Raw genomic sequence first — 17,790 nt, 5'->3', positions numbered from 1 at the left:
CCTAGCTAACATTAATCTACTTATAGTCGAATGCCAACTAGTCTAACAGTCCTATAAGATTCATTAATTTATGAGTATAAACTGCAAAACTGTGCTTATAATAATTAGATGTCCAGTTTTTTGTGCTATTTTTCTTGAGGCAGTATGAAGTGCGTGTAAACCCGTGTGCTGCAAGTATTCCTCTGACTGGCTCACAACACCACACTGGGAAAATGATAGCAAACTGTACTATTAGGTCGCAAAGACTGCTAACTGCTTTAAGATGTTTGCCAGTATAGAAAGTTGTCCTTACCTTTTCTCTGCTTCTCTGAGTTATGAGTAAAATGAGAGCAAGTCCAACCTATGACTGTAAATTGTGACGGGAGTGGTCAAGTGTGGGTTGAAGGCTCTGCTCACTTTCAATTTTCAAAGAAACCACCTCTCTGACAGAGAAAGACGAACAGTTACACACGCTTTCATTCCAGGTTAGATAAGAATAGATGAAACACTCAAGGCCAAAAAAGTTCAGTTCCAATAAAACGAGAGTTAAGCGTGAGAGTTACTGACCGTGTCGAGTTTTATGCAGTTTATAGTGCATCATTTATTATTACTTTATGAAAACCACCTTGCTGTGAACTTTTTGACTTGTGCTCTAGTGGTGCCTGTCTGTATTTCTGACTTCATAACATCACACTACAAAGAAAAGATCAGGCAAAAGTGCTATGGACTGTAACAGAGGGTTTATGGTCATGCACCTCTATAAAAGCAGTAGCGGAGCATTCAGATGTCTGTTAACAAAACAATTCACCCCAAGGACAGACTGTGCAATGCTCAGAGAAACAGCAAGAAACACAAGAGATAAAAGTTGCAAAGTTCCATGTAAACAAACCACAAGCAAAATGTCCTTTCAACACGAAGCTTTGCTGTAGATTAAAGAATTAAAATGTTTTAAAACAGCTCAGCCAGAATGTTCAGCAACATGTTGATTTACTCAAATCCCTCAGTCGTCATTGGTCTCTTCGGGCCCATGGCTTGTTTGGTCGGTAAACACTGCAAACCAAGCTGAGTAAGTTGTGTGGTGTCAAGTGCTGAAGTAAAATCCCCTCATTCAAATTTATTTTACTAACACGTTAAATGTAGATGAATGACTGCAGTAGAGCAGAATTTAGGGATGTCTCAATGAAACCAGGTCTGAATACAACAGCTGGATGTAGTTTGATTTAGATCATCTAAGTGGGTGCCAAATATTTCTTCTTTGTTCTTGATCCTGAAGACAATGGATTCATCAGAACCATGCTTATAAACTCTTCCCTCATTTCACTGCCAATGAAGTTCCTTCAAAATTATTGGCTGGTGTAAAAAGTTGAATTTAATGGTATCTGGTCAAATGAAATTTATTTGATTGCTATACATTCAGCTATAACTAAGCACAGTTTCCATAAGTTTAAGCATGTGAATGAATAAACCTTTAATTTGGCATTTTTCAGTTGCATTTGTGTCATCATGTTTACAGAGGGTGAAAAATCTGTTCTTGTAAAAGTGTAAAGGGACAGACTCACGTTTGCCAAAAGACTTTTTATTTATTTTAAAGAGTACAAGAGAGCCATTAAATGAATACTAATATTTGGGTGCTGGGTGTTTAAATAAGATGTTTCTTTTTCTTATACACCAAATCCTATCTTAGTATAAGAAAAAGGGTCAGTTTAAACACTAAGTCTCAGTTCAACATATGTGCATAAAGGTTTACATACTACAAGGATTTATAGATTGTTTCCACTGTCTCCATAATTAAAAGTAAAATAACAGGTTTACTGCAGCCTGGACAGTGAACATAACAAGAGTTGCATAAATGTGGAGGCTGTGCTAACATCTGTACTGATGCAGAGGGCAGTGTTGGGCTGTATGTTTTTTAAATGTGAACCATTATAAATGAAGGATATAACTCACATCTATTAAACTATTAAACACAGAAAAAGGTTCCCCCTTGTTTTGGTCACAGTAGTGGTTTTCAGGTCATCGAGGTGAGGTTATACGGGTCCCTGGGTGTGTCTCGGAGATTCCCGGGATGAGATGTAAAGTGATAAATGTGGTGATGTCTGGTGAGATCAGGTCAAACTCGTCACTTCAAAATAAGCTTCTCACAAAAATACAGTGAGCTAGCACTGTTATTTGGATCCCTGCATAACCATTCTTATTACTTGTTACATGAAATTAGCTCTGCAAACAATGAATGACAGTGAGCTAGGCTAATAACACACTACAGGTTAATTTACATTAAAGGTTAGTTTACAGCTCTCAAAATTCAACTGAGGTCAAAATGCTTTGAGATGACTGTTACATGCAGATAAAACAGAAGTGGATTGAAACATGTGGCTTTGAATGGGACACATGCCTTTGATCCAGAGCAAAACTGTTTACAGCATGGCTTGTGTGGTGATCACAGTCGAGGTGGCGGGCTGCTGGCTTTCTCTGATCTTCAGCTCGCGATGCATCTGGCACCAGACGCACGAGTAACACCAACATATCTTGCAGCAGTCATCGATGAACGAGCCCTACAGGATGGAGGAGAGGAAGCAGCAAGAGTTATCGGGATTGAATTTGTAGCTGTCGTGATTGTACCTGTTTAAATGTCCCTGTTCACGCTGCTTTGTACTGAACTGAACACGAGACTAGAAAGAGAAACAGGGAGGAGCGATTTTTTCAAATCTTTATGCAACTCAAAACAACCTCTCTATTTCCTCAAAACTTTATCTGTCTGTAGCCAGTTTCCTTGCTGTTAACTGTCAGGATGTCAGTGAAGGACCACACACAAGCAGGATTTAGAGAGGTTTCCTTTCCTTCAGTGAGACAGAGGAAAATAACAGATGGAGTCTGATTTGCAGTAATTTCAATGAGCTCTGCATTGGTCTTTTTCTACCTGCTCAAAGATCCTCTATATTCACTTACTGTCAACTGTTAAATATTGGCAAACAGGGCTAATAAAAGCAGTGAGAGTAACATGAACAGTAAAAAATACTGAGTGGCAAAACATCTATGAGAGTTAGAGATTAGAATAGCTTTCCATTTCCTCTTCCTCTAATTTGGTCAGCAGGCACTTCTCTATGCTTCTCTCTCTCTCTCTGTTTATGAATAAAAATTAGTTTATGCCAGATGCCCTTCCTGATGCAACCCTAATGGGACTTTTGTCTCCTTCCAGGATTGAGCTAGTGCTTGTTAGCTGAATGTGTTACCCACAACCAGAGATGGGCAGTAACGCGTTACTTGTAAAGATTAAAACTGATAAAACAAGTTTTAAAAAAGAGACTTTTCCATTTGATTACATTTTGTATGATGGATTATGCAGAAAAAGTAGAATTGGGCTGAAAGATCTATCGCTTTATCACCTATTCAGGTTGTAAATCATGTTTTTAAAAAGTAACTAAGTAACTAAGTAATTAATTACTTTTGAAAATAAGTAATCAGTAAAGTAATGGGATTACTTCTTCTTTTTTTCAAGTAACTTGACCAACACTGCCCACAACTATAGTTTGTTAATGTTAGCTTTTATCTCTACTCTACCCTATCATCAACATACTGTCATTTCGGACTCCAAATAGCCAACATGGTGAGGAACCTAAAGTTAAAGCTTTCCTCAAACCAATGAGTGACATCATAGTGATGTCACAGTGGCCACAGCCACAGGGTGAGTCATTAACCCTGGTTCCAGAAACAGAAAACATAAATCAACAGGAAGTCATGTGACTGTGAAGCCAGTCTATAGTTAATCATTTGGTTTTTATCCAATGTGATGTTTGTTGAATAGTCGGTTGAGTAAGTTGAGAAATAACACGTATTAAAGATCTAATAATCACATCAAAAATGAGAGATCTGGATGGAGGGCAGCCGACAGATGAGACACCAAAAGACGATGAAAGGTGAGGAAGAGGTGATATGGCACAATAAAAGAAAAAGTTATGAGAATTCAGCCATTAGGTACTGCACAATGTTTGACATTTTATATTAATTTCACTATAAAACATATGCCCTCAAATGTTTCAAAATCCTAGCAACACGCCTGCTGCCCTTCATCTCTAACCCAGCCTTACAGGGATGTTGTGGCGCTCTCTGATGGACTGACGGAGTAAGCAGGAAACCACGCCGCAAACATCCAGGAGTGGCATTGCACAGCACCATCCATGTTTACTGGCTGTCTGACACTGCATGCAGGGGAAACACCAGAAGCCGCAGCAACCTTGAAACAGAACAGAAAAAGAGAAAATGGGGGAAAAAAGAAGGGAATAGGGAATAATCTTGCCAGTATGTAATCCTCATTTCACTAGGTTTCAGGTAGTTTTCTGGGTTTTTAAACACTTCCCCTTCTGCTCATTGTCACTTCTGTCTTCTTGTTTCCTGAGCGTGTGCCTCTGTTCTTCTTCTTATGATCTGGTGATGTTTGGTTTGGTCATTTCATTGCAAGGGTCATTCGTTACCCTGGAATATTCAGCTGCCGTTGGTTCAAATAATAACTTGCCAGTGGATCTCTGGGAGGAAGCCAGAGTAACAACAGGAAACCAGGCAGGAGAACATGCAACAGTGCTAAGCACTCCAACAGAGTGCTGCATTTAAGTTCCTGTGCCAATTAGAGAATCTCAGATTTCTGGAGAAGAGCATAATATAATCAAAAGCTCCATAATGCAACTGATTGGACAATTTGAGGAGATGGTTGATGCAGAAATGACTGCTGAGTGTTCACTTACAGCTGTTCATATCAACACAGCATTCACAGAGGTCGGTGCTCCACTGCCCAGGGTTCTGATTGGTGGTGATTGTCACCACCTGGTTGGTCTGCTGGTGGCCAGCCATGCCTGGAGGAGACAGCGTGAAGTGTGACAGAAGTTATTGCTGCTATGCATGGAGAAATCCAAGGGTAGAATTTGAGAAAGGTAACAGGCTGGTTTGTTACATATATAACAGGATGTTTCCTGATTCATTTAAATCACTACAAATAGCTGGAGTGATATGTGCAAAGAATTTGCGTGCAGTGCACTCTTCTGTCCTCTGGACCCCATGCCACCAACCATCCTCAAATCATGCCTGTGCACTTTGTGTACCATCATGGTGGACATCATCTGAAACCAGTGGACCCTGTACTATGAAGTACAGTTCAGCATATCCAGAGTATCTTTCTGTTATCTGCATCAGTGGCGGAGCCGGGGGGTGGCTTACTGGGCTTAAGCCTAGGTTGTTTTGTCAGAAGCCCGGGGTCTTTTGGAGTGTAATTTTTTCATAGTTAGATGCCTGGCTGACAACTTTATAAAACAAAAACTACACACAATATTCGAAGCACATAGTGCACACTGTGGGAATTTACGACTGTGCGTAAATCCCCCCTGATATTGGTATGATCCGAGCTCAGGCACTAAGCGGGCGGGGCAGCTGCTGCCTGCGAGTGCGCTGTTGGAGAAACGGAGCCAGGCAGACAGAGGAGAACTGAAGTTTGACCAGGTACCAAAGCAAATCATTCGTACTGTACAAATAATGTAAATATGACGGTGTATCACGAAAGATTGATGTCAAACTGATCACTTGACCCATATTACGTTACTTGCTCTTCGAGTGAATCAACAAATGGTGAAATGAAAAGCCGAACAACAACAATGCTGTTTCTTTAGAGAGTCTTAGCTTACATGTGTGTTTATTTCATATTTTCAGTTGTTTCCCTCCACGGCTAAATAAATCGGTTTCAGTAATGCACTGATATACAAGAATGGACATAAGGAGCTTCTTTCAAAGAAAAAACTCTGGTAGATGTTATTTTATATATTATGCTTTGTATGTTGTTCAGTATATTTCTATGCAAAACAAGAGGAATTTCAATACACAGCAGTATATTCACAGTTGAAACCAGATATTTACATACACTTTATGGAAAACACAAGAACATTTTTTTACTGTACAACATCAATTTAGAGTAAACTTGTTTTGTTTTGGATAAATAAATATTGAAATATCTTTTGAATTAGTTAAATGTCAGAATAAAGAGAGACAGAGGAGTACATATACACTAAGTTTATTGTTAATTAATAAGAAACTCCAGACGATTCCATTCTGAGCTGAAGAAGCTTCTGATAGGTTAGTAGAGTCCATGTGAGTAAATTGGTGGCACAGCTGTGGATGCATATAAGGCAAAACACAGAGCCTGTTTCTGTGACATGGGAAAATCAAGAGATGTCAACCAAAACACCAGGAAAAGAATTGTGGAGCTCCATAAGTGTGGCTCAAGTTTGAATACAATTTGGTGCCATTTACAATTAAGAAATACAGATAGTTTCTCTCTTTACTCTTAAAGTTAACAAATATGTTTTTATTTAGCTTAATACAACATATGTAAAACCTCACTTGTTTTGTTTTTTTGTGGGTTTTTTTTTTTTTAGTTATTTTTTTGTTTGTTTTTGTTTGTTTGCTTCTTGCTTTTGGTTGTTGCATCTCTGTAGTTTGCTGTTATAAAATGCAAAATCTAATAAATACTTGAATTATAAAAACAAATATGTTAAATAATAATAATTATCAATCTAAAAATAATTAAACATTTAGTCTGATTGATGTTACAAAATGAACACACAGTTGTATGTTGCTTATACCAAAGTTGAATCACGTCGTATCATAGGTCCTCATGTATCTCGTACCTAGTGTTTCTTTTTAGGTTTGTATTTTTCAAATTCTATATTTATTAAGTTATGCAGGCTTGTTTGCACAACAAGGCTAAATAATTATATAAACTTTTCTCAATCTAAATAGTGGACTTTGGTAGAATTAAAAAATAAGTGTAGTGCAGGTCTATGATGATTTTTAGTGCTACTATCATCTAGTTCTGATTCTGGTTCTGTCTTGGTTAAGTCCTAGTAGTCCTGATTTTGAACTGTTGTAGTCCTGTTTTAATTCCGGATCAGTTCTGGGTCTGGTTGAATTGGGGTTTAGTCCTCGTGTCTTGATACAGCCCCGACTTTGTTCTGCCTTGCTGCTTAATTAAAAAACTAGTTTAAGGTGTCCTGCATATGTGATATATTTTTTTCCTATATGAAGTCATTCTTTTTTGAACAAAACTCAAAACAGAGCCTATTAATCCTTCAGTCATTTCTACCCCCCCCAAAAAAAAAAAAAAAAAAATCCCACATGCATACTACCCTTTTGGGCTAGGCCCCGGGTGTTTCAAATGTCTGGCTCCGCCTCTGATCTGCATTCCTTTACCCTGAAGCAGGCGATTAGGATCAGGTGAGCTTTGTCGCACAAAGCTGGTTATCAACTTGCTATCCAACTGACGCAAGTGAGAAACTTTACACCATCCCAGGCTCCCAACAGAGGTCCATGGGATTTTTCAGGAAAGGTGACACCATTTTCTGGAGAATTCATTGGTCAGTAGGCAGTGATGTCGGTAGGCTAACAGGCTACTATCAGTCCTACAGTATGTCCTCCACTCTTGTGGAGGCCTGTCTGTGAGGTAAATGGCAAGAATATGTGAACTAAAAATCACAGTGTGACCAGAAATGAGGGTTGAAATGAGAGGAGATTTCAGACTGTCCAGATTTATGTGCATTTCACATTTATTTGCATATTAAATGTGAACAGTTCATTAGTGGCCAAGCTTATGACCACTAAGGACTGTTTCGTACATTGATGGTTTATTCAAACAATCAAAACATGCGTGAGAGATACGCATTAACAAATAAAGGCGGGGGCAGAATTCTGTTTGGTGTCCTTGATTAAGATAAGAAAGGCATTTCTGGTCGCTCCCTTATTTCCTACAAGAACAGAGTTTACATCAGATGACCCTTCCCTCAACCCAGACTTGGAACTAGCATTATGTGTACACTAGCTTCTGACCCAGCTTGGACAGGAATCCCCAAAAACCAAACATCAATAATTAGTGTCAAGCAAGACTAATTACTAGATTTGACAGAATAGATAGACTATATGGCAAACTATGGTTAAACCAGGCTGGGAAAAAAAAACATTGAAGCTGGATGTCTTGTCCCCCCACAAGCTTTACATGTTAATCACTACACAGAAATACTAAGCTGTTCATCAATATGAAAAGTTAGTCTTACCGTTTCTCTGATTCTCTGAGCGTTGAAAAAAAATTAGATGAAGTTGAGAAATCCCAGCATTAAACTGGAAATGAGAGAGGGGGGTGTGGACACACTAGCTTCTAGGGGTGGGGCCAGAAGCAGGACGTGGAGATGGGGGGGTGAGGGTACTAGCTCCTGCCATGAAATATGATTATCCTCCTATTGTCCCCTGACTGAAGCCATTGGACTGTCCATTCATTTTCTTCCACTTATCTATTTTGCAGCCATGACTGGAGTGTATCTCAGCTGCTATAGCACCAGAGGCAGGGTACAGCCCATGGACAGGCTAACACAGAGAGCCCTGTGATAGACTGTGATACAGTACACAGAGAACCCCCTCCACAGTCATGAGGAAAGATGTAAACTGCACTCAGAAAGGCCCCAAAGGGCCAGAGTAATTGAAACCAGGACCTTCTTGCTTTGAGTTAATGGTACTAACCACACAGCACTGTGCATGAGTACTATTAGTCTCACGGTCCCTAACGCCATTAGATGAGCGCATAGACAGGAGCAGCATGGATCTGAGTACATTTCCTCAAGCACTTTACTTTGTTGTGATGTACTATTTAAGTTTGTCCATGTTATGTTGCTTTCTACTTTTACTGCGCTGTATTCTGGATGCAATTACTGTACTACTGCACCATGCTATTTCTTTTAAAGCTTTAGTTTGCTGACTAGTGGGGTTTACACATTATGGAGTCACCAGCTTAGCAAGTGCAACACACTATCCATACTATCCATATCCAGGTATGTGTGTATGTATGTTTATGTGTATGTGTGGGGTCAAGATGTGACCCTGTGAAGACTCCCCAAAGCTGTTGCCAGGAGTCTAGTGGTCCATCTAAACAAAGGGCTAGATATATGTGTGTTTGCTATACCATATATCAGCAAGAGAAGATACGACCTCTCCTAGGAGGTGTGTGATCCATGCCAGAACACTCTGAAGAGGAGTGAACGCACTTCATGCTACACATGCTACACATGCTACACAGAGTTGTTACAGACCTCCTAGGATGAGACATTCTTCCAATATGCAATCAACTATATACTTCTAAGAATATATAAATATATATTTCTAAGCATAAATGACAATCCAACAAAATAAACCTGACATATTTTATCATATAAACCATCCCACAGAGCAACCAAGCAGCAAGCCGCTCCCACTTGAGCTCAACCAGACTAAAAGTAAAAGCTATCTCATATAATCCAACTCTCTGGTCGTATTAAAGGTCACTTTTCTTCAATAAGATTTGATAAGAATAATTCATCACATAGATCGAGTCACTAGTTCTACCAATGTGAAAATGAAGGTGCTCTATTTTCCCCAAATTTCCATATGTTTTTGCAAAAGAAATAATAAAAACGAATAATCCTCCTCCTTGTAAATGACTATTTTTACAGTCTTTGTTGCACACTCTATATCATGACCTGGGTGTCACGGGCCACTGAACCCTGACAGTCTATCCCTTTTAATAAAATTAATAAAATTAAGCATTTATGTTTCTTAACATCTCCACCTGTTCATTTTAAGGATGGTTTATTTTTTTTTTTTACCAGATTTTGTTAGCTTGTCATTTGATGGCTCACCTAATAGCTTTAAGTGAGTATTTGAACTAAAATGACATTAACACCCCTGAGCTAAAGGTTTAATCGGTAACATCACATGACCTAATTGAACAAGTGAGAGCGAACATGTTAATGAATGTGAAAATGCTAATGTGCTGATAGATGGTTCAGTGGCTGTTCACGACCATTTAATGACCAAAATAGTGTCAGTCAAATATTTTGTTTGTTTTTTTAAAACAACAACAACAGTCACTGGGTTTTTCCTTCCTCTGTAAGAGACGGTCTGACCAAGTATCTAGTCACTGTGGTGTTTTTTGCCTGGGGACATTTACCCGGGGACAAATTTATCTTTTTCATCCATATTTCAAATACTTTTGCTACAATGTTTCTGTGTTACCACATGCAAACTAGTTGTTTTACATTTACACTAGCTGAATGACTGTGTATCGTGAATTTTGTGTTTCCCTGTGTGAACAGGTGGGGTGTGTCTATGTGTGTGTATTAGTTAAATGATGGGTTTTCTACCCTTCATCTCATTTTTCTTCAAAGTTCACCAAACCAGAGACCAGGTAAGAAAGACTTTCTATAAAAATGAACAGCTTGAAACATTCAACAATGTTTCTGAAGCTTACTGCACTGTTGTATCGTTTTTCTCAGTCATTTTCAAGTGAGCTGATGAACCAGTGTACTCAAGTGATGCTGAGTAAAACAAGGGGGATTTTTAAAGGTTTTCATATCTTCACAGAATTAGAAAGAAAATTCTGGAGTCTACTTATCATAATTACTCATGGGTCAGTAAAAGAGAGGATGAACATTAAGTAACAAATGTTGTTAAAACCATCCTTCAATTTTATCGCAAGATATTTAAAAGAATGAGACTGATGACAGGTTGTACTGAAAGATATGCAAACAAGTTCAAATAGCTTCTGAAGTCACTCCAATCCAATATCTGATAAAGAAACCCTAAAATGAAGATGTAAAACTGACCTCTTCAGTCTATAAAGTTTCTCTTTGAAAATAATGATTTATCTTCTTCTCCTGTCCTCTCTTTGTTACACCTTTATTTTTCTGTGTGGCACATTAGTGGGTTTTATTTATACAGCAGCTGTTCATTTAGCTCACAGACACATTTTGTGACACACTACACAAAGACCTTTTGGGAGTTGGGTGATATTAAAGTAGAGTGAGTTGCCAGTTTAAGAAGGTTCATGCTGCGTCCTATTGTGTAGCTGTCTAGCCAGACGCTGAAGTACTGAAAGTAGTACTGAAAACTTCAACTATACAGCTGCACCATGGACACGTCACAGGAATGACAAGAAAAGGTGTGAGCAGGCTGTGGAATATTTTCTTATTACTGAACGCGTATCTCCACGATGTCACTGAAAGCAGGGCTGCAGCACATGGTTCGGTCTAGCAACGTGCATTAACCTGCCTGTTAGATATAAGAGTGCAGCTGAACAGCAGATACTGCACCTGCAGTTATAGTATAACAACACATTTTTCAGGTTATTGCAAAACTTTGTTTTTAATCATTTCATTTGCTTGTTTTTTTTAAGTTATTCAAAAAGGGTTTGAAGGCACAGCCACACAACATCCATTAAAGCACACAGACTATTACCAGACAATTACATTAAAAGATATATATGAACAATAATGTTTGCCATGTACATGTGTGTACGTACATCTGTGTGTAAATTCTTTGCCACTTGTTGGCAAACTTTTTTGTCTGTATTGCACGCTGATCATTTCTACATCTGCTTCCAGGTTTTTGTAGTGATTTACGTGGACCAGTTCCAGCTATAACACAAGCAGCATGTTGAGAGCAATAGTTTTAACCAGTCTGTTACCTTTCTCATATTCTAGCAGTGATAATCTTTATGACGGCATTAACCCTTCACTCTGTGTCTGTTTCTGCCTTGTTTCTTCCAGGGATGAGTGCAATGAATTGGAGCACCGGCATCTGTGACTGTTGCTCTGATATGAGCTCCTGTAAGTTAATCATTCAAATCCTACAAACAGCAGTTTCTCTGACTGTTTTTGCAATAAGGTAGCAGAGTGCAATGTAATAACTAGTAATGAAACACAAATGTCTCTGTGTATTTTTCTAGGTTGCTACAGCCTTTGGTGTTTCCCCTGCATGCAGTGTCAGACAGCCAGTAAAAATGGATGGTGTTGCGCAATGCCACTCCTGGACATTTGCTGTGTGGTGTCCTGCTTACTCCGTCAGTCCATCAGAAAGCGCTACAACATTGTTGTAAGTCTGGGTTAGGGATGGAGGGGCGTATGTTAAACAGTGTGTAACAGATTGATGACCCCACTGGGACATCAAGCCTTAGTTTGTGAACCATTTTAAAGTTTTCACTATTGTTTGTTTTGCTTTGTGGATCCAGAAATGCCTGTTTTTGGGGTGGAGAAACAGTTCGATGTTAAAACTTCACATTAGCAAAACTGCATCCCTTAATGCAGCCGTCCCCAACCCTCGGACCATGGACCAGTACCGGTCCGTGAGTCGTTTGGTACCGAGCCGCGAGAGTTGATGCTCAGGTGTGAAATTTATGGTTTTCATGGTTTTTATCATTTTTATCGTTAACTCTGTTTCCCTGAGTCTTTTCCCGTGTGTTATAAATAAATGTTCTTTTTTGGTACCGGTGCTGGTTTTATTTTGTTGTATTTATCTGTGACACCTTAAAGGCCGGTCCGTAAAAATATTGTCGGACATAAACTGGTCCATTGCGCAACAAAGGTTGGAGACCGCTGCCTTAATTTATAGGGATTTCTGTAGGTTTTTATTAGTAAAATGTGCACATTTGCATATTCAAGTTACTGAATCAAGAGACGATGAAGGATGATGAATGTAGGGTAGTAGGGTATTATACTTTATATTTGTATTCTTTCATGTCCTCTTTAAGTACTCAACCATCCAAAGCAACAGACACAGGTGAAAACAAGAGTGCAGCCAGGGTGGGGTGGGTGGAGATGAGTGTTGACAGAAGGATTTCTGCAAGAGTGAAAATGAAGATTTACAAGATGATGGTTAGACCTGCTGTGGTGGATGGGTTGCAAAACTACTGACAGAAAAACAGAAGGTCGAGCTGAAGATAAGTTAGGTTAAGTCACCTTATCATTCAGTGGCATCAGTGAACTGAGTGGGATGACATTTTTTAGGGACTAGCTTGCATCCAAATTAGAAAAAGAGGAAATGGAAAGTTATCCAAATTTGAACTCTCTTATTTGTCTGCATACGGAAGAAATCTGCACCTGTGGCTGCTTGTTTTGAAAAACTCTCAGATATTTGGTTATCCAGGTGGGGACAATGCAAAGCAAACATGGCCTACCTTTTACTTGATGGTGTACACTGTTGCTGTTGAGGGGTGGCTGCTGCTTCTGCTGCTGATAACAAGTGTTATCAGATAAAAAATAAAATGCAAAGATTGGTGACAGCAATGGAATCATAAGACAACAGATGAAAATAAACTAGGCTTTGTCTGTGAATCACTCTTTGCCTCTCTCCCTCCTTCCATCTCATCTGAGCTATCGAGCTCCACTTGCTGTCCATCTGAGAACAAGGCACAATTTGCTATTGCTTTAAACTATTATTTAATTATCCAAACTGAATAACTTTTGCACCTAATCCGTAATAAAGTAATAATAGAAAAATGTTATTGAACCAAATCATTGCAGCTGTGTTTGTACCAGCAATGCAACAACTGGTACGTGTGTTATTGTTACCTACTCTTTTTAATCCAGCTGGTGAAGGATCCACTGCCTTTAGCAGCCTCACACAGCTCCTTTTGACACTGTTTTCTCCTCATATCCTTACAGGGCATGTCTGGACAATGTTATAACATGAATAATAATTTTAAAAAATCTATACACATAAAACATGCACACGTAGACACACACACATACAGTGACATTTTATACCTTCTCCAGTCCAATATGGCCACAAGTTTTCTTCCAGAATCCTTCTCCTATTATTTATTCCTAGTGCTCTGATATTAAAGTAATAAGAATAAAATAATGTATTTATGACGATTCAGTGATTGTTTAACTGTCCACTCTGTGCAGGCAGAAAGCTTATTAAATGTTTAAACTGTAGAGATGCAATAATTTTGCTGCTGTAAATTCAGCATTTTGTCATATTTGAAATATAAATCTAATATAATCTGTTTCTTAATGTATTTTTGAAAATGCAGTGGGGGGTTTCCTAATATTGTAATTATAATAATCCATAATTATGTGGATATGTATATTAGTTAGTTTTTACTGAAATATAAGCCCTGTAGAAATGCTCATTTATTTCAATTCATCAGTTGCCACAGAAGAACAACTGACCACTACATAATAAGCTAATATGCTACAGACTATAGTGTGAGCTGTACACCTGGTTTCCTTTGCATCAATCTGCGTCTGCATCTCCCAATTAAGTTGTGTTTCTCCTACAACTCCACACCGCTCAGGAGGCAAAAACAATGCACGTTTTCTTTGTGAGTTGATTCCTGGCTCATAACCAGCACGTTCTACCTTCAAGGGCAATCATTGGTTAAATGGTAGTGATGTGACTGATGCAAGGCAGATCCTTTTATTTAGCAAAATTGTGATTAATACTTAAATATTATTGTTTAGGGGCCCAGGCAGGACTCCACACCGCACATGCCTGCATGACAGCTTCATTAAATTAAATCACAGTAACTCCTTCTGCTTCATTGCTTCATCCTCTCCCTCACTCTCTTCTTCCTTTTTCTCCATCCTGCAGGGCTCGTTCGTTGATGATGCCAGCAATGTGATTTTCTGTCACCCATGCGCCTGGTGCCAGATGTATCGTGAGCTGAACATCAGGGAAAACCAGCAGCCTGCTAACTCATCAGTGGTTACCACTCAGGTGGTCCGTGGATAAGATACAACCACTTTTGATGTTCAGGACCTGTTGTGGTTTTGGGGTTTGTTTAGTTTTTTGCACGTAAGAAGGGATTTGTTCAGTTTGCCAAAGAGAATCAAGTAGCATAGCGTCCTATCTGCTTTCATTTTCAGAGTCCTGCACAGCTCATTACTACAGTGTAGTCATTAGCTCCGACCATCAAGTGTGGTTCCGTGTTCCATGTTAGTTTTCTTTCATACAGTTTTAAACACTTGAGCTTTAAAATGAGATTTTTTTAAATGTTTCATTGACATATCAGGTGGTGGTTGTTATCTCAGGGAAGGTTTTAATCTGACTAATAAAATCTCTGTGCTTAATAAAACTTGATTGCTCTTGTTGTAATTTTTCTTGAGTTTAACCTGTGTTCATATAAAATCTCTTCAATTAAATGAAGGATCGGTTTCTGCTGAAACTTCAGCTTGGACTACATGAAACTGAAAAACTTAAGAATGAATATGTTAACCAAGGCACGAATACTAAAATGAATAAAATAAATACACTATTAAGTAATTAATTAAATATCAGTTCATTTCATTGAAAACATCTGATACGTTATTAATTTATTTAGTTCCCATTTTAATTAATTAATTTGATTCATGTGGTTTATTCATTTTGACACTTGTAGGCCTCCATACTCAGAAAGCTGTTGAGAAATGCTCAACATAAATCTATTAAAAATGAAGAATTGCAGCTGGCTAGTTCTACAAAGCCTTTGATTTGGTGGAGAAACACAAATAAAAACTGGTTTAATGAAACAGCTCGTACAAAGATTGTCAGCCTGTTGATATGACTATAAACACTTTAACCCATAAAATACTGCAGGAAATATTTATCTATCTGTCACCTCATGGGGAGATCTGATATTAACCATTCATTTTACCCCAAGCTACTGAAGGTTAGAAACAAAATAATGGCGAAAGAAAGAAGGTGAGGCTGTGCTAACATCAACTTTACTGTAGAGGGCACTGTTGAGCTGCCCAAAGAAGGTCTTCAGTTATTTGTTTATCTTTTATTGCCACTAGTATATATGTTTTTATGTTGTTATACTTCTAAATGAAAAGGGTTGAGACAAACATATCTGATGCAGCATATTTAAACAGGCGATCCAGAAACAGATGCTGGATACAAAATCACACAATTACATAAGAATAAGATAAACAGAAATATGTCATGGCTAGACGGTCTTCACCGATCGTCTTGCCAATTTGTTGTGGTGTTTGTGTGTACTGTGTCGTGTTCTCCTCTCCATCCTGTGCATGTAGTTTGTCTGCTGGAACATGTACTTCCGGAAGCCGTGGCACGGAACGGCAGTTGACCGGAGGGGAGTGTCCTGAGCTAGAATCATCGCACCTGTGCGGAATTACCTTGCCAGCGCAGACCTATTTAACGGGGCGGTTGAGTTACAACCAACGCTGGAACGTTGAACTAAACCGGGTAGCGTAGTCATGATTAGCATACCCGGTTTGTGAAGGAGAGGACGTTTTCGTTATTGAGCGTGTGTTTTTTCTCATCTGCCTCCAGGGTTCAGGGATTGGAGGAGGAGCCGGCACCAGGAGTTGTTGTGGATTATTACTGCACTGTCACCGGGAGGAGAGGTCGCCGTATCACTGCACTGCCCTTTTTGGATTATAGACTCGAACTGTTAACTCACCTTTTCACTGTAAATAAATCCACTGTCATTCTGCAAGGAGTCTCGCACCTGAGTCCTTTAATCCAATTCACCATGACACAATATGCTGAACAAGAACACACCAAGAACCATAAGAAAGAGAAGGAAGGCAATACGTGGGTGACTGTAAAATTATTGCAGCACAGACAGAGTCTGTTTAATTATAAATGAGCTAAACGTTGCTAAGGCGACCATGATCTAAAACTACTGTGTGGTTTTGGCCACAGACAAACAGTTTTGATGCAGGTCATTTTGGCTTTTGTATTTAGGGTTTGAGAAAAGGGTGAAAGGTTTGAAGACGTGTTTTCATACATTTGTATAAAAAAGGTGAAAGAATGCATTAGACAGGTGACTATGAATGCTTTATTTTAGCATAGCTTAAACCCAGTTGGTGAACGATTGGAAGAAAGTGATGATATTATATGCTATGTCATGATATATCCTCAATTTTAATGCACTAACAAAGCATTTATGAAAAGTTCAAACATCTTCGTAATAAAAATGTTCTAAAAGTAAAGCAACTAATGTGGCTCTCACGTATCACCTACACCATGCTAGCACTCGCAATGAGCTCTGCAATGCTATGAAAAAGCAGATACAAAGGGGCTACATTTCTTTGCTTTCATTTCAAGCTGTACAAACAACTAAATGTTTCTTAAATGTTTTTTAATTGCAATATTATGACAAATAAGTTTAATTAAGAAAAAGTGACATGCACTTGACACACGAGGTTGATATTCTATCCATGGATGACCTGCGTGGTGACCACCGTCAAGATGGCAGGTGCCTGCCTGGCCCTGATTTTCAGCTCACGATGCATCTGGCACCAAGCACACTCGTAACACCAAAATATTTGACAGCAGTCGGCACAGGATGAACCCTGCAAATGAGAAGAGAAGAAGGAGAGAGGATCACACAGCAGGAGTTAATGTAGTCTCTCTGAAGCTGTCGTGGTTGCAACAGTTTAAAATGTTGTTGGATACAACATCAAAACCAGGGCTGCAATATTATCTCACTTTGGGCTTGTTAAGTTTAACTTTAATTCTTATTTCCAATAAAAATAGGTTTCACTTTCAATTTTACTGGTCATCCAGCCTTACAGGGATGTTGTAGCGCTCCCTGATGGACTTGCGGAATAAGTAGGACACCACACAGCAACCGTCCAGGAGAGGCAAGACGCAGCACCATCCATGTCTACTGACTGTCTCACACTGCATGCAGGGTAAACACCAAAGGCCATAGCAACCTTGAGGGAAGAAAAACTCACAGAGATGTAAGATATCCTTGAGTTTGTAACAGTTTTCATTAACGTCTCCTTTCATGACCTGCATCTTGTGTTTTCAAAATAGCACAGAGTTGATGCAGAAATCACTGCTGTTTGTAAAATTTGCTGACTTCACTTACAGGTGTGCATATCAGAGCAGCAATTACAGAGGTTGGTGCTCCATCGCCCGGAGTTTTTATTAGTGGTGGCGACCGTCACTACCTGGATGGGTTGCTGGTAGACAGCAGCCATGGCTGGAAGATAGAAAAGCCAAAGCTAGAATCTG

The 17,790-nt window shown here is 39.0% G+C and overlaps 2 protein-coding genes and 1 long non-coding RNA gene across 4 annotated transcripts; 1 reads left to right on the top strand and 2 right to left on the bottom strand.

Moving 5' to 3' along the window:
• Positions 1-292: 292 nt before the first annotated feature.
• Positions 293-8,201, bottom strand: LOC102298608 (cornifelin homolog B). The gene is made up of 4 exons (XM_005945278.2): positions 8,064-8,201; positions 4,716-4,823; positions 4,065-4,210; positions 293-2,531 (listed from the first exon to the last, which is right to left on the bottom strand). The coding sequence occupies exons 2-4, from the start codon at positions 4,819-4,821 to the stop codon at positions 2,394-2,396; spliced, it is 390 nt and encodes a 129-aa protein (XP_005945340.1). The 5' UTR covers positions 4,822-4,823; positions 8,064-8,201; the 3' UTR covers positions 293-2,393.
• A 1,424-nt stretch (positions 8,202-9,625) lies between these two features.
• LOC102302319 (placenta-specific gene 8 protein) lies at positions 9,626-15,009 on the top strand. 2 transcript variants are annotated; one of them, XM_042213463.1, is made up of 4 exons: positions 9,626-10,222; positions 11,583-11,642; positions 11,762-11,907; positions 14,410-15,009. In XM_042213463.1, exons 2-4 carry the CDS (start codon positions 11,585-11,587, stop codon positions 14,548-14,550), a joined length of 345 nt encoding a protein of 114 aa, XP_042069397.1. In that variant the 5' UTR covers positions 9,626-10,222; positions 11,583-11,584; the 3' UTR covers positions 14,551-15,009. The 2 variants fall into 2 exon arrangements, with proteins under 2 accessions (XP_042069397.1, XP_005945350.2); XM_005945288.3 differs by lacking the exon at positions 9,626-10,222 and having other exon boundaries at positions 10,891-11,642.
• Positions 12,385-17,755, bottom strand: LOC102298933. The gene is made up of 6 exons (XR_006052886.1): positions 17,645-17,755; positions 17,341-17,486; positions 16,223-17,120; positions 13,387-13,482; positions 12,989-13,209; positions 12,385-12,651 (listed from the first exon to the last, which is right to left on the bottom strand). It is a non-coding gene; the product is annotated as an uncharacterized LOC102298933 (long non-coding RNA).
• Between the last annotated feature and the right edge of the window lie 35 nt (positions 17,756-17,790).

This window comes from Haplochromis burtoni, unplaced genomic scaffold (genome assembly GCF_018398535.1).
Source record: "Haplochromis burtoni strain Fernald_Lab_line unplaced genomic scaffold, NCSU_Asbu1 Contig_445, whole genome shotgun sequence".
NCBI lineage: Eukaryota > Metazoa > Chordata > Actinopteri > Cichliformes > Cichlidae > Haplochromis > Haplochromis burtoni.
Note: the sequence above shows the minus strand (reverse complement) of the source record. Positions and strands in the feature narration are given on the sequence as shown.

What these genes read in the sequence shown, in the direction of transcription:
- LOC102298608 (XM_005945278.2), bottom strand. Translation starts at nt 4,821, where the DNA reads ATGGCTGGCCACCAGCAGACCAACCAGGTGGTGACAATCACCACCAAT. An exon ending in CTGTGTTGATATGAACAGCT is followed by an intron (nt 4,211 to 4,715) that starts GTAAGTGAACAC and finishes TTCTGTTTCAAG; the next exon opens with GTTGCTGCGGCTTCTGGTGT. An exon ending in GAGAGCGCCACAACATCCCT is followed by an intron (nt 2,532 to 4,064) that starts GTAAGGCTGGGT and finishes TCCATCCTGTAG; the next exon opens with GGCTCGTTCATCGATGACTG.
- LOC102302319 (XM_005945288.3), top strand. Translation starts at nt 11,531, where the DNA reads ATGACGGCATTAACCCTTCACTCTGTGTCTGTTTCTGCCTTGTTTCTT. An exon ending in TTGCTCTGATATGAGCTCCT is followed by an intron (nt 11,643 to 11,761) that starts GTAAGTTAATCA and finishes GTATTTTTCTAG; the next exon opens with GTTGCTACAGCCTTTGGTGT. An exon ending in GAAAGCGCTACAACATTGTT is followed by an intron (nt 11,908 to 14,409) that starts GTAAGTCTGGGT and finishes TCCATCCTGCAG; the next exon opens with GGCTCGTTCGTTGATGATGC.